Genomic DNA, 25,181 nt, shown 5'->3' with positions numbered 1-25,181 from the left:
ATAACTTTGGGTCTTCCTTTCCTGTGGCGGTCCTCGTAAGAGACAGTTTCATCATAGCGCTTTATGGTTTTTGCGACTGCCCTTGAAGAAACTTTCAAAGTTCTTGAAATTTTCCTGATTGACTGACTTTCATGTCTTAAAGTAATGATGGACTGTCATTTCTCTTTGCTTATTTAAGCTGTTCTTGCAATAATATGGACTTGGTCTTTTACCTAATAGGGCTTTCTTCTGTATACCACGTTTGCCTTGTCACAACACAACTGATTGGCTGAAACGTATTAAGAAGGAAAGAAATTCCATAAATTAACTGGAAACACCTGTTAATTGAGATTAATTCCAGGTAACTACCTCATGAAGCTGGTTGAGAGAATGCCAAGAGTGTGCAACTCTGTCATCAAGGCAAAGGGTAGCAACTTTGAAGAATTTTAAATATAAAATATATTTAGATTTGTTAAACACTTTTTTGGTTACTACATCATTCCATATGTGTTATTTCATAGTTTTGATGTCTTCACTATTATTCTGCAATGTAGAAAATAGTCAAATTAAAGAAAAACCCTTGAGTGAGTACTGTAGGTGTGTCCAAACCTTTGACAGATACTGTATATTTCTACTGCAGTTGGGTCTGAATCAGAAACACTGGGCTTTGTTCTAGAGTGAATAGCATCATATGGTGCCCATGCCTGATAAAGCTGCCTGAGTTCAAATCATACACTTAGAAAACTCCTACAGTACTGTATGCTTAGATATTCCACCACAGCCCTGTCTACTACTGTACTGGAACATTGGATATTCTTTATAGCAGCTTGTTTGGGGAGCAATGTTTGTGTCTCAGTGTCTGCGTCCAAAATGGGACCCTATTCTCTATATAGTGCATTTGGAACAATGTGATTTGTTTATCTTTTATAGACGTCTTCCCCCTAACACACTGTCTCAGTTGCCTCTGCTCTTGCAAACTTCCCTCTGAAATGTTGTCATGGAGAAGAAAATATTTGCTTGACGGAGAGAGTTTGACAGTAACAATGATGTCACTTGTTCCGGTCTTCTCTGTGTCTTGTGAAATGACTTGCCACCTGCCTCTCTCTGTGCGGTGACCTGGAGAGGTAAACATTCTTCTTTACTGTCAGTTATGATCGGCTTACAAACCTGTGATCTTTTAAAGGGGAGTTCCCTTTGGCGCTCAACCTTTAGTATGTTTCAGTTGTAGAGCTGAGACACTTGACTCCGTCACTGGACTCTCCAATGCATTTCTAGTGGCTCACATCAATCAATCAATCAATCAAATGTATTTATAAAGCCCTTTTTACATCATTGCTGATTATTCAGAGTTAGAGACAGCAGGTGTGGTAGAGGGAGTTCGAGAGAGGAAGTCGGAGGGAGGGAGAGGGAGAGAGATATCATGTCACTGACTCAACCCACTCAAGTGACGCACCCCTCCTAGGGACGGCGTGGAAGAGCACCAGTAAGCCAGTGACTCGGCCCCCGTAATAGGGTTAGAGGCAGAGAATCCCAGTGGAGAGAGGGGAACCGGCCAGGCAAAGACAGCAAGTGTGGTTCGCCGCTCCAGTGCTTTTCCGTTCACCTTCACACCCCTGGGCCAGACTACACTCAATCATAGGACCTACTGAAGAGATGAGTCTTCAGTAAAGACTTAAAGGTCGAGACCGAGTCTGCGTCTCTCACATGGGTAGGCAGACCATTCCATAAAAATTGAGCTCTATAGGAGAAAGCCCTGTCTCCAGGGCTCTGGTATTTTCTGTATATCAGGGTGCTAGTTTCTTATGACAAATGTTTTTTTTTTTTTTTATGGGTGTGACTGCATCTAGGGTATTACGCAAGGTTAAATTTAGTTCCTCAGTTAGGTGATTTTTTTGTACTCTGACGTCCTTGGGTAGGTAGAGGGAGTCTGGAAGGGCATCTAGGAATCTTTGGGTTGTCCGAGAATTTATAGCACAGCTTTTGATGATCCTTGGTTTGGGTCTGAGCAGATTATTTGTTGCGATTGCAAATGTAATAAAATGGTGGTACGATAGTCCAGGATTATGCGGAAAAACATTAAGATCCACAATATATATTCCACAGGACAAAACTAGGTCCAGAGTATGACTGTGTCAGTGAGTAGGTCCGGAGACATATTGAACAAAACCCACTGAGTCGATGATGGCTCCGAAAGCCTTTTGGAGTGCGTCGTAGACTTTTCCATGTGAATATTAAAGTCACCAAAAATGTGAATATTATCTGCCATGACTACAAGGTCCGATCGGACTACAGGGAACTCAGTGAGGAATGGTGTATACGGCTCAGGAGGCCTGTAAACAGTAGCTATAAAAAGGGATTGAATAGGCTGCATAGATTTCATGACTAGAAGCTCAAAAAACGAAAACGCAGTCTTTTTTTTTTGTAAATTGAAATTTGCTTTCGTAAATATTAGCAACACCTCCGCCTTTGCGGGATGCGCGGGGGATATGGTCACTAGTGTAACCAGGAGGAGAGGCGTCATTTAACACAGTAAATTCATCAGGCTTAAGTCATGTTTCAGTCAGACCAATCACATCAAGATTATGATCAGTGATTAGTTCATTGACTATAACTTCCTTGGAAGTGAGGGATCTGACATTAAGTTGCCCTATTTTCAGATGTGAGATATCACAATCTCTTTCAATAATGACAGGAATGGAGGTCTTTATTCCAGTGAGATTGAAAAGGCGAACACCGCCATGTTTAGTTTTGCCCAACCTAGATCGAGGCACAGACATGGTCTCAATGGGGATATCTGAGCTGACTACACTGACTGTGCTAGTGGCAGACTCCACTAAGCTGGCAGGCTGGCTAACAGCCTGCTGCCTGGCCTGCACCTTATCTCATTGTGGAGCTAGAGAAGATAGAGCCCTGTCTATGTTCATAGTTAAGATGAGAGCACCCCTCCAGCTAGGATGGAGTCCGTCACTCCTCAGCAGGCCAGGCTTGGTCCTGTTTGTGGGTGAGTTCCAGAAAGTCCACAAATTCTATCTTTTGGGAGGGGCAGAAAACAGTTTTCAACCAGCGATTAAGTTGTGAGACTCTGCTGTAAAGCTCATCACTCCCCCTAATTGGGAGGGGGCCAGAGACAATTATTCGATGCCAACACATCTTTCTAGCTGATTTACTCGCTGAACCTATGTTGCGCTTGGTGACCTCTGACTGTTTCATTCTAACATCGTTGGTGCCGATGTGGATGACAATATCCCTATACTCTCTACACTCGGCAGTTTTAGCCTTAGCCAGCACCATCTTCAGATTAGCCTTAACGTCGGTAGCCCTGCCCCCTGGTAAACAATGTATGCTTGCTGGATGATTCTTTTTAAGTCTAATACTACGGGTAATGGAGTCGCCAATGACTAGGGTGTTCAATTTTTCAGAGCTAATGGTGGGAGGCTTCGATGTCTCAGACCCCTTTTACGGGTGGAGGAGAGACCAGAGAAGACTTGGATTCTCACTCGTTGCTTAATGGGGAGATCCGGTTGAAAGTTTCTGTCGGGCTGAATGAGCAACACCGGTTGAGCATTCCTACAGCATTTCCTTCCAGAAGCCATGGCAAAATTGTCTGGCTAAAGGGACTGTGCGACAGGATTTATACTACTACCTGTACTTATTGGTGGCACAGATGCTGTTTCATGCTTTCCTACACTTAAATTACCCTCGCCTAACGATTGCGTCTGAAGCTGGGCTTGCAGCACAGCTATCCTCGCCATAAGGCGATCGTTCTCCTGTATATTATGAGTACAGCGACTGCAATTAAAAGGCATAATGTTAATGATACTACTTAGCTTCGGCTGGTGGAGGTCTTGTTGAACCATGCCCAGATAAAGCGTCCGTCCGGGGTGAAAAAAGTTGATAGAGGGGAAAAATAAAAAATATAAAACGGTAATTAAAAAGTAAAAACTGTAAAGTTGGCAGGTAGCAAAGAACCGTTAGCAACAAACCTCGCAGCAGCATGTAAACAAGTCTACAAGTTGTGACCGGCTCCAGGGTGGGCCATTCCCTTTAAGAGCTGAAGGAATTCCCCTAAAACAGTTAGAGAACTTCCCCATTTGACTCAGCTTCCCCAAAGATAGTTGTGGTTTCCACAGTAAGACAAGGACGTGAGAAGTGACATTTCCAAGGTTCTGTCTAAACCCAGTTCAGTCATATTAACTTCACCAGGGTTTCCCAAACTCTGTCCTTGGGACCCCCAAGGTGTGCACGTTTTGTTTTTTGCTCTAGCACTACACAGCTGATTCAAATAATCAATTAATCATCAAGGTTTGATCATTTGAATCAGCTGTGTAGTGTGAGGGCAAAAACCAAAACATGCACCCCTTGGGGTCCTGAGATCTGAGTTTGGGAATATTTGGCCTAGACATTTACAGATATGTGCTCTAAATAATACATTGGGTAGAAGTTAACTCCTTGTCTTTCTTCTCTTGTGTGTGTCTGTGTGTGTGTGTGTGTGTGTGTGTGTGTGTGTGTGTGTGTGTGTGTGTGTGTGTGTGTGTGTGTGTGTGTGTGTGTGTGTGTGTGTATGCCGGCCGGCGTGTGTGTGCAGAATACAAGAGTTACTGACGGGCCATTTAGATTAGAAGCATTGATACGCCACTGAAATACAAGCGCTGGGCTTTTCATTCTCTATAATAGTCTGTGTCTTTTATTGAATGCCTGGGGAAGACATCGATATTCCACACAGCTACTGAGGTTGAGACCAGCATAGACTAGTGCTTGCTGGGCATAGCTCTCTTTCATTTGTTTCATTGATATCAACTGCTTCAATGAAATGTTCTACACTGTTTTATAATAGGAGTGATACATTCATTATTAGGCCTTTATAACACACCATGTTCTGTCCGTTTATGTATCTTTTGAAATGTTCAGAGACAATCCAGAGAAGACTGCAGAGAAACGTGTTCTGCCTTTTGGCCGAGTTGGGCTCTCATTCCTTCTCTTACTCCTTCTCTCATTAATTCCCTGGAGGGGGGAAGGCCAAGTGCGGCCTGTTAGAAAAACACCCAGCGTGTTTACTGAGCATGCCCAGACCGACAGCTGCCATGTCCTCCCTGTGCAATATGCCACGCTTGGCAAGGCTGGCACTGGCAGCCATCTTAGAATCTCTCTGTCGTTCCGTCACTATCTGTGTCTGTCTGGTATCTCTAGATCCTTTCAGTCACTATCTGTGTCTGTCTGGTATCTCTAGATCCTTTCGGTCACTATCTGTGTCTGTTTGGTATCTCTAGATCCTTTCAGTCACTATCTGTGTCTGTCTGGAATCTCTAGATCCTTTCAGTCACTATCTGTGTCTGTCTGGAATCTCTAGATCCTTTCAGTCACTATCTGTGTCTGTCTGGTAGCTCTAGATCCTTTCAGTCACTATCTGTGTCTGTATGGTAGCTCTAGATCTTTTCAGTCACTTATTTCTCTCTCTCTCTCGCTCACTCTCTCTCTCTCTGATCTTCATCTAAGTAACAACAATAGACAGTGTGCTTAACCTAATGACACACAAATTAATGTGTGTTTCTTGTCTATATTGAATAGATAATTTAAACATTGACCATGTAAGTTGTAAAAATAATGTGAACCCCTAGGATAATGAATTTTCCATGTAGGTTGTAAAAATGATGTGAACCCCTAGGATAATGACTTCTCCATGTAGGTTGTAAAAATAATGTGAACCCCTAGGATAATGAATTTTCCATGTAGGTTGTAAAAATGATGTGAACCCCTAGGATAATGACTTCTCCATGTAGGTTGTAAAAATGATGTGAACCCCTAGGATAATGACTTCTCCATGTAGGTTGTAAAAATGATGTGAACCCCTAGGATAATGACTTCTCCATGTAGGTTGTAAAAATGATGTGAACCCCTAGGATAATGACTTCTCCAAAAGCTAATTGGAGTGAGTAGTCAGCTAACCTGCAGTCCAGTCAAATTGGAGATGTTGGTTAGAGCTACCTTGCTCTATAAAAAACACTCACAAAATTTGAGTTTGCTATTCACATGAAGCATTGCCTGATGCGAACCATGTCTCGAACAAAAGAGATCTCAGAAGACCTAAGATTAATAATTGTTGACTTGCATAAAGCTGGAAAGGGTTACAAAAGTATCTCTAAAAGCCTTGATGTTCATCAGTCCACGGTAAGACAAATTGTCTATAAATGGAGAAAGTTCAGCACTGTTGCTACTCTCCCTTGGAGTGGCCGTCCTGCAAAGATGACTGCAAGAGCACAGCGCAGAATGCTCAATGAGGAAGAAGAATCCTAGTGTCAGCTAAAGATTTATTGAAATCTCTGGAACATGCTAACATCTCTGTGGACCAGTCTACGATACAGAAAACACTAAACAAGAATGGTGTTCATGGGAGGACACCACAGAAGAAGCGACTGCTGTCCAACAAAAACATTGCGGCACGTCTGAAGTTTTCAAAACTGCACCTGGATGTTCCAGAATATTTTGCACCTGGCAAAATATTCTGTGGATGAAACTACAGTTGAGTTGTTTGGAAGGAACACACAACACTATGTGTGGAGAAAAAAAGGCACAGCACACCAACATCATAAACCTCATCCCAACTGTAAAATATGGTGGAGGGAGCATCATGGTTTGGGGCTGCTTTGCTGCCTCAGGACCTGGACAGCTTGCTGTCATCGACGAAAAAATGAATTCCCAAGTTAATCAAGACATTTTGCAGGAGAATGTTAGGCTATCTGTCCGCCAATTTAAACTCAACAGAAGTTGGGTGATGCAACAGGACAACGACCTAAAACACAGAAGTAAATCAACAACAGAATGGCTTCAACAGAAGAAAATACGCCTTCTGGAGTGGACCAGTCAGAGTCCTGACCTCAACCCAATTGAGATGCTGTGGCATGACAGCAAAAGAGAGCTGTTCATCCCAAGAATATTGCTGAACTGAAACAATTTTGTGAAAAATTCCTCCTGACCGTTGTGCAGGTCTGATCCGCAACTACAGAAAACGTTTGGTTGAGGTTATTGCTGCCAAAGGAGGGTCAACTAGTTATTAAATCAGTTATTAAATCAGTTATTAAATCCAAGGGTTCACTTTTTCCACCCGTTATTAGTTTAAGCAGACTGTGTCTATTGTTGTGACCTAGATGAAGATCAGATCACATTTTATGACCAATTTATGCAGAAATCCAGATATTTCCAAAGGGTTCACATACTTTTTCTTGCCACTGTATATGTTGGTCATGCCTCAGTACACACGTGTAACATTTGGGGGGAATTAGGATGGGTGTCCTGTCCCCAGGCAGGGTAACTATCAGCAGCTTCTCTCACCTTCCTGTCATATGTCACTAGTGTCAGGATACGTGACTCTGAGGTACTACACTCTAACCAATCAACCAGCTTCTGTTCTGCTCATGGACATAATGCATCGCTTTCACACAGACATGTAACGCTCCTCTACACCAATGAAGAAGGTCATTGTGACTGAAACGCCATCATCTTTTCAATCTAATAAGGGGAAGTAATGTAATATCCATCTGTAGGTTCAGAAAGGTGCAGAAAGTTGTAATCTCCATCTGTTTTGAAGTTGCAGGTTGTAGCTGTGCACCTGTGATCTAGTGCTTTGTGCCAATTGGTCTGTCACTGTAATCAAATCTGTGCCATCTACTGGGATTAAGTACAAACGTCTACTGCAGGGATCATCAACTAGATTCAGCCGCGGGCCAATTTCTTTCTTGGGCGGATGGTCATGGGGCCTGAAAATAATACAAAATCATTTGGAGACTGCAAATTGACCGCAAGAAGCCCAAACAGATATAATATTTGACATAAACAATCATTTCAAACCATGTTTACATTTGTATAAGATTCTATCTCTATCATGCGTGGGAATACTTGGGAACAGATATCCATAATGTAAATCACTTGGAGCTGATTTTCTGGTGTTTTTAAGGTCTTTTATGTACAACAATGAAAATTCCGCCAGTTAGGGAAGCCTGGTCTTCTGTATTAGCCCTAGGTCTGGAACATGGTGAGGCTAACCTGCATCTCACAGGGTAGCTGCTTTCAATCCATCATCTCCTGGTGTGTCACAGCATAAATCATACATCCGACAGAAACATCAGTTACCCGTCATCTCGTCTGCCTTCCATCTCTTTAATCAAAATAAAACAAATCATTTCTTTATTACTATATTTCTTTACCCCCCAACCCGCCCACTGCTCTTCTAGATATGATTAATGAGCAAACGTTGTGATAACTTTTTTATCTTTCTCGATCAGCACTTCCATGATGGACGTAAAGCGCAGCAACAGATTGAGAGCTTGTGGAAACAGCTGGAGTCGGTAAGTACTGTATAGAGTAGTATTACTGAGTATGTAGTACTACTATAATACTATTTCAGCCCTGTAGTCCTAGTACTACTACAGTTATGACAGTCCAGTAGTCATAGTACTACTACAGTTATGACAGCCCAGTAGTCGTAGTACTACTACAGTTATGACAGCCCAGTAGTCGTAGTACTACTACAGCTATGACAGCCCAGTAGTCGTAGTACTACTACAGTTATGACAGCCCAGTAGTCCTAGTACTACTACAGTTATGACAGCCCAGTAGTCGTAGTACTACTACAGTTATGGCAGCCCAGTAGTCGTAGTACTACTACAGTTATGGCAGCCCAGTATTCGTAGTACTACTACAGTTATGACAGCCCAGTAGTCGTAGTACTATTACAGTTATGGCAGCCCAGTAGTCGTAGTACTACTACAGTTATGGCAGCCCAGTAGTCGTAGTACTACTACAGTTATGGCAGCCCAGTAGTCGTAGTACTACTACAGTTATGGCAGCCCAGTAGTCATAGTACTACTACAGTTATGACAGCCCAGTAGTCATAGTACTACTGCAGTCATGACATCCCAGTAGTCATAGTACTACTACAGTTATGACAGTTTAGTGGTTATAGTACTACTACAGTCATGACATCTCAGTAGTCATAGTACTACTACAGTTATGACAGTTTAGTGGTTATAGTATGCATGTAGTTGCTAGATTGCAGTATTGTAGGTGGAGAAACTGAAGCCCATTACCTGGCAGTGAATGGAATCACTTCTTTTTAAGGATTAGTGGGTATCGAATGTATGGAACTGTGTGTTTAATAAAAATCACTAGACAGGGATTTACACAGGATTACACTCATAACATACAGCCTTTATCCCTAAGCCATTCCATCCCAATGAGAAACTAAACCAAAACAATGGCCCTTTTTTTGTGAATGTGAAAGATTGTTGAGGATAGGACTGCAGAGCTCAAAGTTTACCAACGGTTATACAGTAGCTGCATCTCAGATTGAAATTAGATCAAATGAAGAAGGGAAGTGGAGATGGTGAGGTTTTGGGGCGCCGTAGGCTTCCTGGACAAATAGAGATGTATCCAAGGTTTCATTGGTCTACAATTTGACCGTAAACGTTGAATGAACCATCAGACTGTTCCATATGCAGGGTAGATTAAGACATTACCTCATTAACAGGTTAACAACAGGTCTGAAGACTGCATTAATTCAGACTGACTTTCTCAAGGACAGTGCAGTAGATTGTTGTGCATTCCTAAAGTCTAGCATAACGGCATCCCTCCAAGCTGATCACAAGGAGTGGAGGAGGAGAGGCCAACAAATGAAGGAGTGAAAGGAATGAGTGTCAGTGTATTTGTTTTCTCTGTAAAGGAGAGCCTATCCCTGTGATTGTTTGAGTCTCTACAGGGCCTTCCTTATCACTATCTGGACAGAGAGAGAGAGAGAAACATTGCAGTCCCATTCCTCTCCTCCCTCTCTGAGCGCTCAATGTTCCCATTGTGTTCAGGGCAGCGAGGCAAGGGTTAGAGTGCACCCTCAACGAACAAACACTGATTGTTCCGAGCGAGGGACGGAAGAAGGGATGATTTTGAGCACAAACAGCCACCAACATTTATTTAATCTTCCGACAGACTTGACTTTGAGAGATAGACCCTTTGGCTGTGTCAGAATCACATGTCCAATGTAGGCTAACTGACATCTATGTCACACAATGCCTGGTCTAAAACGATATGACTTCCATGTAACCTACACTGTATGTGACGTCTATCCCTCTCCAAGTTCCCAAAGGGTAAATGTTTATTAGCCTATATTAGTGAGCTATAGGCCATACTGTATAAGTGACACCTAAAAGAACTATGCGACTGTTCTCCCCTCAGAGTAAACGGCGGTTCGAGAGAGACTGTAAAGAGGCGGACCGGGCGCAGCAGTACTTTGAGAGAATGGACGCCGACATCAATGTAACGAAAGCAGACGTGGAGAAGGTATGTCCTGTCATCGCTCACCACCAACCAATCTAAAACTAGCCTGCCCACCACTGACCAATCACAAGCAAGTGCATTATAATCACACTCCTTAAACATAACTGCTTTATCTCTCCCCTCTGTGCATGAAAAGAGAAAATAGTTAATGTACTGTACAACAACCCCCTCTTTTCCCTGACCCACCCCACGTGAGGCATCAGTAACAGTTGGTTTTGCTCCAGGGCTTTCTGCACAGGCTGGCATTGCGTCTCTCTGTCAGCAGCACAGTAATAGTGATCTCCCGCTTCTCACCACGGCGGATAGCAGGACTTACTGACTGAGTCATTATCACTGTTGGCCAGGCAGTCCAGGAGCAGAGCAGCCAGTCATTGTGACCTGCCTGTCTACCATGTGCGTCGCTTGGCAGCACAACCAGCTTTGTGTCCGTGTGTGTGTGTGTGTGTGTGTGTGTGCACATTGTTGTCCCTATCTAACCTTCCTTCCTTGCTGGAAAATGAGTATTGTGTTGTGTGAATGTGTTGTTTATCTGTATATTTGCGTTTCTTCTCTCGCTGGTGAATCTCAACAGTCATCAGACTTTGGGGTCTTGTGTTGATGTCACATCCTGTGTCCCTAATCATCGGGAATTGGGATTGCCTCTGACGTACGTGTCTTTAACCCATGCACTGCCGCCCACGCCACGCCATGTCTCAAGGCATCATGGGTTAGCACCACCCCGGTGTGTTGCTTCATCAGCAGTCCACCCAGCAGCGGACCAGGCTCAGAGCTCAGAGCGGACACGGTTCAGATCCGATTATGATGCTAATACAGGCCTGCACAAGGAGCCTTTATGTCCTCAGTCTCTCACAGCCAAACAGTCACAATGGATGGGCTCAAACCATTGGCTCGGACCAGAGCAGCACTGTACAGCACTGGACTGACAGGAACTGAACTGACATACAGCATCAGCCCTGCTTCTCCCTAAGCAACCAACACAAACACATACCAAGTCTGGCACTGTGTCTGAGTCCCCTGTGTTAGTGGAAATTAAGTTATTCACTCCTTGGTTTTGAGAAATAAACATGTTTTTAGTCATAACAAGGATGTTTTTAATGCATTTGAAGATTGGTGTTAGTCATGTACACTCAATATGTGATTCTCTATATGATATTATGTCAAGGCAACGTAGCTCTTGATCTGGAGTTTTGTATGGAGAGTTTATTGCCAGTGGAAAGTCTAAACTGGCACTTTCATAGATAAGCGTGATTCTGTAGGTGCTCGTTTTCCCCCACGCACACACACACTGCTGTGTTCCCAGTTGTGTGTGTGTGTGTCGCTATCTAATGGAAGACTGCAGTAATGTTAACAGACCCTACATTATTCATACATAGTATGTGTTGTGTGCGTGTCTGTCTGACTCTGACCTCACTCGCCTCCTCTCACTTACTCAGATTCACTTTCTCTCTGATTAAATTGAGAAAACAAAATAAATATACATTATTTAATTTCTTCTTCTACAATACCCAGCTGACATTGGGACGGACATGAATTCCCTTTTTTTACTCCCTTTTATTTTTACATAATTTCCGGCATCTGCTCTTTTACTCTGTGGCTTTTCTTTCCAACAGTTACTCAACGTTTGTCTTGTTTCGGTTGTCGTGGCAGTTCTTTATTCCAGGCAGGGAATCAGAGAGCTGAGATGGATGAAGCCTTACTATTTTAATGTGACCTGTGTTACTCCTAACACTCTCTCATTCTGGAAACACACACTGGCACATGATATCATGGACACAAATTTGCCACCACTCTGATGTCATTAGTACTAAATCATGTAATAAATCCATCACTTTCTATGTATCATGGTCTGTTAGGATCTGCCTTTCACTATTTAGTGTATTAACCAGGCCACATAATACTCTGCTAGATGATCCTGATAAACCAAGCGCTTCCATGTGTTCCTCCTCTGACTGCAGACAAGATTCCCTCCATCATTTAGGAGACATTGGAGTATTACATCATCGGAAAACATGACATGTCACCACCCTAACCATTAATGTGTTGATTTGTTATACTGATGGTTATAGGCTAAGTGTTGGATTGTGTGTTGTCTGTTTAGCAGTCTTCTTGTGGTTTTGTGGTATGACATTTCAAGCACTGCTGAGAGAATTCAGATAATTCAGTAATGGAAAAACTGTAGCGTAAATCTTCAGATACACTCACTTGCTATGTTTTAAGATAATAGCAGTATTCCACTTGGGATATATTTGGACTTGGGGAATCTGAGCCGTGTAGTCTTAGTTAGGGCCATATCTCAGAGCACTGGGTATATTCCAGAGAGGCTGGAGTTTGTTGAGCTGGGGTTCTGGTGGTCTGGTAAGCAGCTGGTGCCAACCTCAAACTGCTCCCTATCCTCCACTGGCGGACAAATCCTTCAAATTACGGTTTGGCCGCTTCGCCACTTAGATTAAGACATGTCCCCTTATGGCTCTGTGTGGACTTTTACTGAGTATCCTATGATATGTAGTCTCCGCTGGAAAGCACTGATGGAAGTAGAAAAGATGGCCTACTGCTCGGTGGCCCTCAAGTGTCAGTTGTAAAGGAACTAGGCCTATTGGCCTACCACCTAGAGCCCCTGGAGCAATGACTGTAGCTATGACTATGCAGTGTCTATAAAAGTTTCTGCTTCCTGTTCAGCAGGAAGTGGCTAACTTTGTGTGCTTTTGTTGTCATTTATTTTTCTGCCATACCTTGAACCAAAGTTCCAACAAGGTAGGTCCACACTGGGCAGAGCATGTGCTATAACTGTCTCAAGTTTCGACCTTGTTTCTCATCGCTTACACAGGTCACCCCAAAACACGATCACCTGTTCAAGCACACACTGGTTGAATCAACTTTGATTCCACTTCATTTAATTGAAATTACATTGATCCAACATGGAATAGACGTTGAATTGAAGTCTGTGCCCAGTGGGATGTTAGTGGCCTCAGCATCCCGTATTGAGTATTGTCCTATATGTTACGGTTTTCTTCCTGGGAAGGAGAGGAGGACCAAAATGCAGCGTGGTTATTTATAAACATCTTTAATGAAAGATGAAAACGTGAACACTATACAAAATAAGAAAACGTGGAAAAACTGAAACAGTCCTAACTGGTGCAAAACACAGAGACAGGAACAATCACCCACGAAATACCCAAAGAATATGGCTGCCTAAATATGGTTCCCAATCTGAGACAACGATAAACACCTGCCTCTGATTGAGAACCACTCTAGGCAACCATAGACTTACCTAGAATACTACACTGAACACAACCCCATCAATCTACAAAACCCCTAGACAAGACAAACACATAATCACCCATGTTACACCCTGGCCTAACCAACATAATAAAGAAAACACAGAATACTAAGGCCAGCACGTGACACTATATCTGGACTCTGTCCAATACTGAGCACTGGCCTATATCTAGACTCTGTCCAATACTGAGCACTGTCCTATATCTAAACTCTGTCCAATACTGAGCACTGTGCTATATCTGGACTCTGTCCAATACTGAGCATTGTCCTATATCTGGACTCTGTCCAATACTGAGCATTGTCCTATATCTGGACTCTGTCCAATACTGAGCACTGTGCTATATCTAGACTCTGTCCAATACTGAGCACTGTGCTATATCTGGACTCTGTCCAATACTGAGCACTGTGCTATATCTGGACTCCGTCCAATACTGAGCACTGTGCTATATCTGGACTCCGTCCAATACTGAGCACTGTGCTATATCTGGACTCTGTCCAATACTGAGCACTGTCCTATATCTGGACTCTGTCCAATACTGAGCACTGTGCTATATCTGGAATCTGTCCAATAATGAGCACTGTGCTATATCTGGACTCTGTCCAATACTGAGCACTGTGCTATATCTGGACTCTGTCCAATACTGAGCATTGTCCTATATCTGGACTCTGTCCAATACTGAGCACTGTGCTATATCTAGACTCCGTCCAATACTGAGCACTGTGCTATATCTAGACTCTGTCCAATACTGAGCACTGTGCTATATCTGGACTCTGTCCAATACTGAGCACTGGCCTATATCCTATATCTGGACTCTGTCCAATACTGAGCACTGTGCTATATCTGGGCTCTGTCCAATACTGAGCACTGTGCTATATCTAGACTCTGTCCAATACTGAGCACTGTGCTATATCTAGACTCTGTCCAATACTGAGCACTGTGCTATATCTAGACTCTGTCCAATACTGAGCACTGTGCTATATCTGGACTCTGTCCAATACTGAGCACTGTCCTATATCTGGACTCTGTCCAATACTGAGCACTGGCCTATATCCTATATCTGGACTCTGTCCAATACTGAGCACTGTGCTACGTCTGGACTCTGTCCAATACTGAGCACTGGCCTATATCTAGATTCTGTCCAATACTGAGCACTGTGCTATATCTGGACTCTGTCCAATACTGAGCACTGTGCTATATCTGGACTCTGTCCAATACTGAGCACTGTGCTATATCTGGACTCTGTCCAATACTGAGCACTGTCCTATATCTGGACTCTGTCCAATACTGAGCACTGTGCTATATCCTATATCTGGACTCTGTCCAATACTGAGCACTGTGCTATATCCTATATCTGGACTCTGTCCAATACTGAGCACTGTGCTATATCTGGACTCTGTCCAATACTGAGCACTGTCCTATATCTGGACTCTGTCCAATACTGAGCACTGTCCTATATCTGGACTCTGTCCAATACTGAGCACTGTGCTATATCCTATATCTGGACTCTGTCCAATACTGAGCACTGTGCTATATCTGGACTCTGTCCAATACTGAGCACTGTGCTATATCTGGACTCTGTCCAATACTGAGCACTGTCCTATATCTAGACTCTGTCCAATACTGAGCACTGTCCTATATCTAGACTCTGTCCAATACTGAGCACTGTTCTCTGTCCTCTCACGTGTGTCTATATATCTCTGTTTGTAGAGTTGCTTTTTAGCATAATAAGTTGTCTTTGGTGGTCTGTTTGCTGTGTCTTCATACCTGTTGTTTTTTCTGTGAGTTTAGGCTTATATCGCTCAGTCTCTTCATGTGTGTATTTGTCAAAACCTTCTGCTTGCTTTATCCTTAGCACCGTTGACATTAATCAATGTACTGCTTGGCTAATGTGGCTATGCAAGCAAAAGCATCAGACATTTATTTCTGTCCTTTTTTAAAAATTCAAAACACTGACAAGATCACATGTATGTCGGTAAGGTGCATTTATTTATTTCTGGAAGGTCTCGGACACACCAATAGCTTTTGCTGGCCCAGAATACTTAGCACCTCTGAATGTAATTTGCAAACTGAGTGCACGGCTATTCTACCACACGATGAATGAGCGGCAGACGAACGCTAGATCCACATTCGGTGCAATATGTGCGTGCCTTAAGACATTTCAGTCTCAGTTTAGCTTTGTGGTTTTAGATTTGTTTTAGAGATTAAAGTGTCTCTGCAGAAGAGGTGTGTGTTTGGTGTGTGTATCATACTGAGCTAGGTTATCCACTGTTTACTGCCTAGTGCGTCAACAGGATGTGAGGCAGCTGAGGTTAGAGTTTGAGGTTTGTTGATCATTAGTGTTGCCAGGGTGTATCTATCCTTCCACACACCTGCCTCTCTTTTACACACATTCACCGCTCTGTTCACTCTGTATAGGTGTGGTAGTCAAGAAGTTGTGTCCCTCCTCCATTTGATTCTTATGCCAGCCCTGTGTGTGTGTCTGTTTCTGTGTCTTGGGGGGGGGGGGGGTTATGGTATTGGCAGGCATAAGCTATGGACAATGAACACAATTGCATTTTGTTGATGGCAATTTGAATGCACCAAAATACCGTTGCGAGATCCTGAGGGCAATTGTGAGGTACAGTATCTGTGACCAACATATGTAAATCTTTATCCCAGTTATGTGAAATCCATAGGTTAGGGTCTAATTTATTTCAATATGAACTGTAAATCAGTAAAATCAATGAAATTGTTGCATTCATATTTTTGTTCAGTTAAATTGAAGGCAGTCAATTCAAGTGATTTGAATGTAAAATTCTGAAATGTAAACACATTACAAATAAATAGCTGGGAATTCAGTGTATTGAGAAGTCACCGAAAATAAATTATCTTTGTTTACTTCCTGAATTGACTGCCTTCAATTCGAATGGAACCTAACATTGATAGAAATATGGTATGGCTCAGGTCAGGCCTGGGTGACAGGGACAGGCCTGGTGTACTGTAGGGAGGAGACAGACAGGGTCAGACTTGGTATACTGTAGGGAGGAGACAGACAGGGACAGGCCTGGGGTACTGTAGGGAGAAGGTAGACAGGGACAGGCCTGGTGTACTGTAGGGAGGAGACAGACAGGGACAGGCTTGGTGTACTGTAGGGAGGAGACACACAGAGATATGTCTGGTGTACTATAGGGAGGAGAGGGACAGGCCTGGTGTACTGTAGTTAGGAGAGGGACAGGCCTGGTGTACCGTAGGGAGGAGACAGACAGGGACAGGCCTGGTGTACCGTAGGGAGGAGACAGACAGGGACAGGCCTGGGGTACTGTAGGGAGAAGGTAGACAGGGACAGGCCTGGTGTACTGTAGGGAGGAGACAGACAGGGACAGGTCTGGTGTACTGTAGATAGGAGAGGGACAGGCCGAGTGTACCGTAGGGAGGAGACAGGCGGGGTGTACTTTTGGGAGGAGAGGGACAGGGACAGGCCTGGTGTACTGTAGGGAGGAGACGGACAGGGTCAGGCCTGGTGTACTGTAGGGAGGAGACAGACAGGGACAGGCTTGGTGTACTGTAGGGAGGTGACAGACAGGGACAGGCCCGGGTGTACTGTAGGGAGGAGACAGACAGGGACATGCCCGGGTGTACTGTAGGGAGGAGACAGACAGGGACAGGCCTGGTGTACTGTAGGGAGAAGGTAGACAGGGGCCTGGTGTACTGTAGGGAGGAGACGGACAGGGTCAGGCCTGGTGTACCGTAGGGAGGAGACAGGCGGGGTGTACTTTTGGGAGGAGAGGGACAGGGACAGGCCTGGTGTACTGTAGGGAGGAGACAGACAGGGACAGGCCCGGGTGTACTGTAGGGAGGAGACAGACAGCACCAAGTTCATTAAGTGTTTATGTGTGATGTGTGTTTGTTTCTCCTCAGGCGCGGCAGCAGGCTCAGATGAGACACCAGATTGCAGCAGACAGTAAGACTGAATACTCCAACTACCTGACCAAGTTCAACCAGGAGCAGAATGAACATTACTACACACTCATCCCCAATATATTCCAGGTAATACTACACCCGCATCCCCAATATATTATATTAAATATTACACTCTCATCCCCAATATATTATATTCAATTCTACACTCTTCCCCAATATATTATATTCAATACTACACTCTCATCCCCAATATATTATATTTATACTAAACACTACTCCCCAATATATTCCGGGTTTTACCACACATTACTACACACTAACCCCCAATATATTCCAGGTATTACAATACATGAATATACATTACTCATCCCCAATATATTACAGGCAAGACTACACCCTCATCCCCAATATATTCCAGGTAATACTACACCCCCATCCCAATATATTCCAGGTGTTACTACACATTACTACGCCCTCATCCCCAATATATTCCAGGCAATACTACACCCTCATCCCCAATATATTCCAGGTAATACTACACCCCCATCCCAATATATTCCAGGCAATATTACACCCTCATCCCCAATATAGTCCAGGTAATACTACACCCTCATCCTCAATAAATTATATTTAATTCTACACACTCATCCCCAATATGTTCCAGTTAATACTACACCCACATCCCCAATATATTATGGGTAATACTACACCCTCATCCCCAATATTTTACAGGTAATACTACACACTCATCCCCAATATATTCCAGGTACACATTACTACACCCTCATCCCCAATATATTCAAGATAATACTACACCCTCATCCCCAATACATTTCAGTTAATACTACACACTCATCCCCAATATATTCCTGGTAATACTACACATTACTACACCCTCATCCCCAATATATTCCAGGTAATACTACACCCCCATCCCCAATATATTACAGGTAATACTATACTCTCATCCCCAATATATTACAGGTAATACTACACATTCATCCCCAATATATTCCAGGTATTACTACACATTACTACACCCTCATCCCCAATATATTCCAGATTATACTACACCCTCATCCCCAATATATTTCAGGTTATACTACACTGTCATCACCAATATATTCCAGGTATTACTAAACATTACCTCACCCTAATCCCCAATATATTCCAGATAATACTACACCCTCATCCCCAATATATTCCAGGTAATACTACACATTACTACACCATCATCCCCAATATATTCCAGGCAATACTACACCCTCATCCCCAATATATTCCAGGTAGTACTACATACAAATCCCCAATACTTTGCAGTTAATATTACACACTCATCTCCAATATATTCCAGGTAATACTACAAACCAATCCCAATATATTGCAGTTAATACTACACCTTCATCCTCAATATATTACGGATTATACTACACCCTCATCCCCAATATTTTACAGGTAATACTACACCCTCATCCCCAATATTTTACAGGTAATTCTACACACTCATCCCCAATATGTTCCAGTTAATACTACACCCTCATCCCCAATATATTCTAGATAATACTACACCCTCATCCCCAATATTTTCCAGTTAATACTACACCCACATCCCCAATATATTACGGATTATACTACACCCTCATCCCCAATATATTCCAGGTAATACTACACATTACTACACCCTCATCCCCAATATATTCCAGGAAATACTACACCGTCATCACCAATATATTTCAGGTATTACTAAACATTACCTAACCCTAATCCCCATTATATTCCAGTTAATACTACACTCATCCCCAATATATTCCAGATAATACTACACCCTCATCCCCAATATGTTCCAGTTAATACTACACCCTCATCCCCAATATATTCCAGATAATACTACACCCTCATCCCCAATATATTATATTTAATACTACACACTCATCCCCAATATATTCCAGGTCATACTACACATTACTACACCCTCATCCCCAATATATTCCAGTTAATACTACACCCTCATCCCCAATATATTCCAGATAATACTACACATTACTAAACCCTCATCCCCAATATATTCCAGATTATACTACACCCTCATCCTCAATATATTCCAGTTAATACTACACCATCATCACCAATATATTCCAGGTATTACTAAACATTACCTCACCCTAATCCCCAATATATTCCAGTTAATACTACACCCTCATCCCCAATATATTCCAGATAATACTACACCCTCCCCCATCTCCAATATATTCCAGATTTTACTACACCCTCATCCCCAATATATTCCAGATACTACTACACCCTCACCCCCAATATATTCCAGTTAATTCTACACCCCCATCCCCAATATATTCCAGATAATACTACACCCCCACCCCCAATATATTCCAGGTAATACTACACATTTCTACACTCTCATCCCCAATATATTCCAGAAAATACTACACCCTTATCCCCAATATATTCCAGTTAATACTACACCCCCATCCCCAATATATTCCAGATATAACTACACCCCCATTACCAATATATTCCAGATACTACTACACCCTCCTCCCCAATATATTCCACATACTACCACACCCTCATCCCCAATATATTCCAGTTAAAACTACACCCACATCCCCAATATATTCCTGATAATACTACACCCTCATCCCCAATATATTCCAGTTAATACTACACCTCCAATATATTCCAGGTAATACTACACATTTCTACACCCTCATCCCCAATATATTCCAGATAATTCTACACCTTCATCCCCAATATATTCCAGATAATACTACACACTCATCCCCAATATATTCCAGTTAATATTAAACCCTCATCCACAATATATTCCAGATAATACTACAACCTCATCCCCAATATATTCCAGATAATACTACATCCCCAATATATTCCAGTTAATACTACACCCTCATCCCCAATATATTCCAGATAATACTACACATTACTAAACCCTCATCCCCAATATATTCCAGATTATACTACACCCTCATCCTCAATATATTCCAGTTAATACTACACCATCATCACCAATATATTCCAGGTATTACTACACATTACCTCACCCTAATCCCCAATATATTCCAGTTAATACTACACCCTCATCCCCAATATATTCCAGATAATACTACACCCTCCCCCATCTCCAATATATTCCAGATTTTACTACACCCTCATCCCCAATATATTCCAGATACTACTACACCCTCACCCCCAATATATTCCAGTTAATTCTACACCCCCATCCCCAATATATTCCAGATAATACTACACCCTCATCCCCAATATATTCCAGTTAATACTACACCCCCACCCCCAATATATTCCAGGTAATACTACACATTTCTACACTCTCATCCCCAATATATTCCAGAAAATACTACACCCTTATCCCCAATATATTCCAGTTAATACTACACCCCCATCCCCAATATATTCCAGATATAACTACACCCCCATTACCAATATATTCCAGATACTACTACACCCTCCTCCCCAATATATTCCACATACTACTACACCCTCATCCCCAATATATTCCAGTTAAAACTACACCCACATCCCCAATATATTCCAGATAATACTACACCCTCATCCCCAATATATTCCAGTTAATACTACACCTCCAATATATTCCAGATACTACTACACCCTAATCCCCAATATATTCCAGATAATACTACACACCCATCCCCAATATATTCCAGATATAACTACACCCCCATCTCCAATATATTCCAGATTCTACTACACCCTCATCCCCAATATATTCCAGATACTACTACACCCTCACCCCCAATATATTCCAGTTAATTCTACACCCCCATCCCCAATATATTCCAGATAATACTACACACTCATCCCCAATATATTCCAGTTAATACTACACCCCCACCCCCAATATATTCCAGGTAATACTACACATTTCTACACTCTCATCCCCAATATATTCCAGATAATACTACACACTCATCCCCAATATATTCCAGTTAATATGAAACCCCCATCCCCAACATATTCCAGATAATTCTACACCCTCATCCCCAATATATTCCAGAAAATACTACACCCTCATCCCCAATATATTCCAGATAATGCTACGCCCTCATCCCCAGTATATTCCAGATAATACTATGCCTTCATCCCCAGTGTATTCCAGATAATACTACACCCTCATCCCCAATATATTCCAGATAATGCTACGCCCTCATCCCCAGTATATTCCAGATAATACTATGCCTTCATCCCCAGTGTATTCCAGATAATACTACACCCTTATCACCAATATATTCCAGGTATTACTACACATTACTACAACCTAATCCCCAATATATTATATTTAATACGACACTCTCATCCCCAATATGTTCCAGTTAATACTACAAACTCTTCCTCAAAATATCAAATCAAATTTATTTATAAAGCCCTTCGTACATCAGCTGATATCTCAAAGTGCTGTACAGAAACCCAGCCTAAAACCCCAAACAGCAAGCAATGCAGTGGTTGAAGCACGTTGGCTAGGAAAAAGTCCCTAGAAAGGCCAAAACCTAGGAAGAAACCTAGAGAGGAACCAGGCTATGAGGGGTGGCCAGTCCTCTTCTGGCTGTGCCGGGTGGAGATTATGACAGAAGATGGCCAAGATGTTAAAATGTTCATAAATGACCAGCATGGTCAAATAATAGGTCTGGGACAGGTAGCACGTCCGGTGAACAGGTCAGGATTCCACAGTCGCAGGCAGAACAGTTGAAACTGGAGCAGCAGCACAGCCAGGTGGACTGGGGACAGCAAGGAGTCATCATGCCGGGTAGTCCTGAGGCATGGTGCTAGGGCTCAGGTCCTACGAGAGAGAGAAAGAAAGAGAGAAAGAGAGAATTAGAGAGAGCATACTTAAATTCACACAGGACACCGTATAAGACAGGAGAAGTACTCCAGATATAAGAAAAAGACCCTAGCCCCCCGACACATAAACTACTGCAGCATAAATACTGGAGGCTGAGACAGGAGAGGTCAGGAGACACTGTGGCCCCATCCGAAGATACCCCCAGACAGGGCCAAACAGAAAGGATATAGCCCCACCCACTTTGCCAAAGCACAGCCCCCACACCACTAGAGGGATATCTTCAACCACCAACTTACCATCCTGAGACAAGGCCGAGTATAGCCCACAAAGATCTCCGCCACGGCACAACCCAAGACGGGGCGCCAACCCAGACAGGAAGATCACAGCAGTGACTCAACCCACTCAAGTGACGCACCCCTCTTAGGGACAGCATGAAAGAGCACCAGTAAGCCAGTGACTCAGCCCCTGTAATAGGGTTAGAGGCAGAGAATCCCAGTGGAAAGAGCAGAACTGGCCAGGCAGAGACAGCAAGGGCGGTTCGTTGCTCCAGAGCCTTTCCGTTCACCTTCACACTCCTGGGCCAGACTACACTCAATCATATGACCCACTGAAGAAATGAGTCTTCAGTAAAGACTTCCAGTTAATATTACACACTAATCCCCAGTATATTCCAGATAATACTACACACTAATCCCCAGTATATTCCAGATAATACTACACACTAATCCCCAGTATATTCCAGATAATACTACACACTCATCCCCAATATATTCAATTTAATACTGCACACTCATCCCCAATATATTCAATTTAATACTAAACACTCATCCCCAATATATTCCAGATAATACTACACACTAATCCCCAGTATATTCCAGATAATACTACACACTCATCCCCAATATATTCCAGATAATACCACACACTCATCCCCAATATATTCCAGGCAATACCACACATTACTACATCCTCATCCCCAATATATTCCAGATAACCTAAAGAAAATACACATTACTACAGACAGTGATGCCCTCATCTGTCTCAATGTCTTTTGATTTAATTGACAATTTTAAAATACATTACAACCCCAATTTGTGGACACACTGTATTTGAAGATGACACTAACTAAAGTTAATAATAATAATTTTAAATTTTTTTGGGGTCCTCTTATTAACAATTAACAATTATGTAGATGAATAAAACAGAGGTTGATGATGATCATCGTAGAGTTCCTTCACAACGGACTGTGCCCACTCATGGTGAAGACTGGTGCATCTGCTGGCAACCCATTTGAGTTAGATGATAGTTTGATGATAGTGATGCCAGGTGATGACATGACGTTAACGCTGTTGGCTTGCCGACTCTGATGTTATCCCTGGCCTCTTTACAGCGGGTGATAGTAATGGAGTTGGCTTGCTGGCCAGTGGTGTCAGAGCCAGTTTGAAAAGCAACCTCCGAACTATGGTATCTTTGAACCAATTATAGACATCTTCATAGATTTACAGTACCTTACATACTTGGCAGCAGTATAGTGTGGTACGACCACAGAGCTACTGTCTTATAGTATGTAATAGGATGCTGGTGTTACAGCATTGTAATAAGGATCGTTGTGTGTTTGTGTGTATGTAGAAACTCCAGGAGATGGAGGAGAGGCGGATCGAGAGGGTGGGTGTGTCCATGAAGACATACGCAGATGTGGACCGTGAGGTGCTGCCTATTGTAGGGAAATGTCTAGACGGAATGACCAAGGCTGCTGAGTCCATCGAGCCAAAGACTGTGAGTATGCATGCACAAGATTGTGTGTACAGTCTTCTTCCAAGCTAGAACCATCTGGGTACTATGTTGCTGCCACTACCGTTGTTTGACCGATATGGTACCAGTCTGGACCCATACACTCTTTGAAAAAAAGGTGCTATCTAGAACCAAAAAGGCTGTCCCAAGAGGAGAACCATTTGAAGAACCCTTTTGGTTCCAGGTAGAAGCGTTTCCGCAGAGTGTTCTACATGGAACCCAAAAGAGTTCTAACTGGAACCGAAAAGGGTTCTACCTAAAACCAAAAATAGTTATCCTATGGGGACAGCCACAGAACCCTTTTGGAACCCTTTTTTCTAAGAGTGCTGGTCCTAACTCTACACAATACTACACAGATATAGCAAAATAAGAATAATAATACGTTGCTGTACACTTCTATATGAATGTGGATGCTACCATGACTACAGCTAATCATGAATTAATTGTGAATAATGATGAGGTAAAAATGTACAGAGGCACAAAGATCATGCCCCTGAGACATGCTAACCTCTCACCATTACCAGTAACGGGAGGTTAGCATTTTTTGTTGGGTATATTTATGCATCTGTAACTTTCTCACTCATCATTATTCATGATTCATTCATGAATAAACTCAAATATGAGGTGACATTCTGTACTGTCGCCTCATATTAAACATTTGATCTCAAATAAAATAGGCTGGAGTATAGTGCCAAATTAAACGTTTTTGCTTGTGTGAGTGTTGCGTGAAGTATCACACTACATTGTGTAAGGAGGGAGCAGCTAGTCTGGATCTGGCCACTTCACTGTCTGCACACACAAGGTTAACTATGAGTTAACTACTTCACCAGAAAACATACACACGCTTGACAGTATACGTGAGTCATTTATATGTGACTCATTGAGTAAAAAAACATTGGATTTTTCAAGCATTCAATCCAGTATGCCAAGATGGCGGACGCTATCTTAGTGCTAGCTATAGAAAATCATCAGCCTAATATATTGAGATGTCTCATGTTGGCTGCATGCCTGGTTTGACAAAGCCTATCCCTGGGGTGTCACTAAGGGAAGGAGGGGAGATTA

At 42.6% G+C, this 25,181-nt stretch overlaps 1 protein-coding gene across 16 annotated transcripts in view; it reads left to right on the top strand.

Annotated features, from left to right (window-relative positions):
• LOC139408482 (formin-binding protein 1-like) overlaps positions 1 to 25,181 on the top strand; it is a 107,011-nt gene that overhangs the window by 57,652 nt on the left and 24,178 nt on the right. For all 16 annotated transcript variants that reach the window (XM_071152434.1, XM_071152431.1, XM_071152442.1 and 13 more), the window contains exons 5-8: positions 8,256 to 8,318; positions 10,198 to 10,302; positions 17,474 to 17,602; positions 23,958 to 24,104. In XM_071152434.1, coding sequence (XP_071008535.1) covers positions 8,256 to 8,318; positions 10,198 to 10,302; positions 17,474 to 17,602; positions 23,958 to 24,104 — 444 coding nt within the window. The remainder of the gene's footprint in view (positions 1 to 8,255; positions 8,319 to 10,197; positions 10,303 to 17,473; positions 17,603 to 23,957; positions 24,105 to 25,181) is intronic.

The sequence above is a fragment of the Oncorhynchus clarkii genome, chromosome 5 (assembly GCF_045791955.1).
Source record: "Oncorhynchus clarkii lewisi isolate Uvic-CL-2024 chromosome 5, UVic_Ocla_1.0, whole genome shotgun sequence".
NCBI classification, from domain to species: Eukaryota; Metazoa; Chordata; class Actinopteri; order Salmoniformes; family Salmonidae; genus Oncorhynchus; species Oncorhynchus clarkii.
This window is presented reverse-complemented; position numbering and strand designations above follow the sequence as displayed.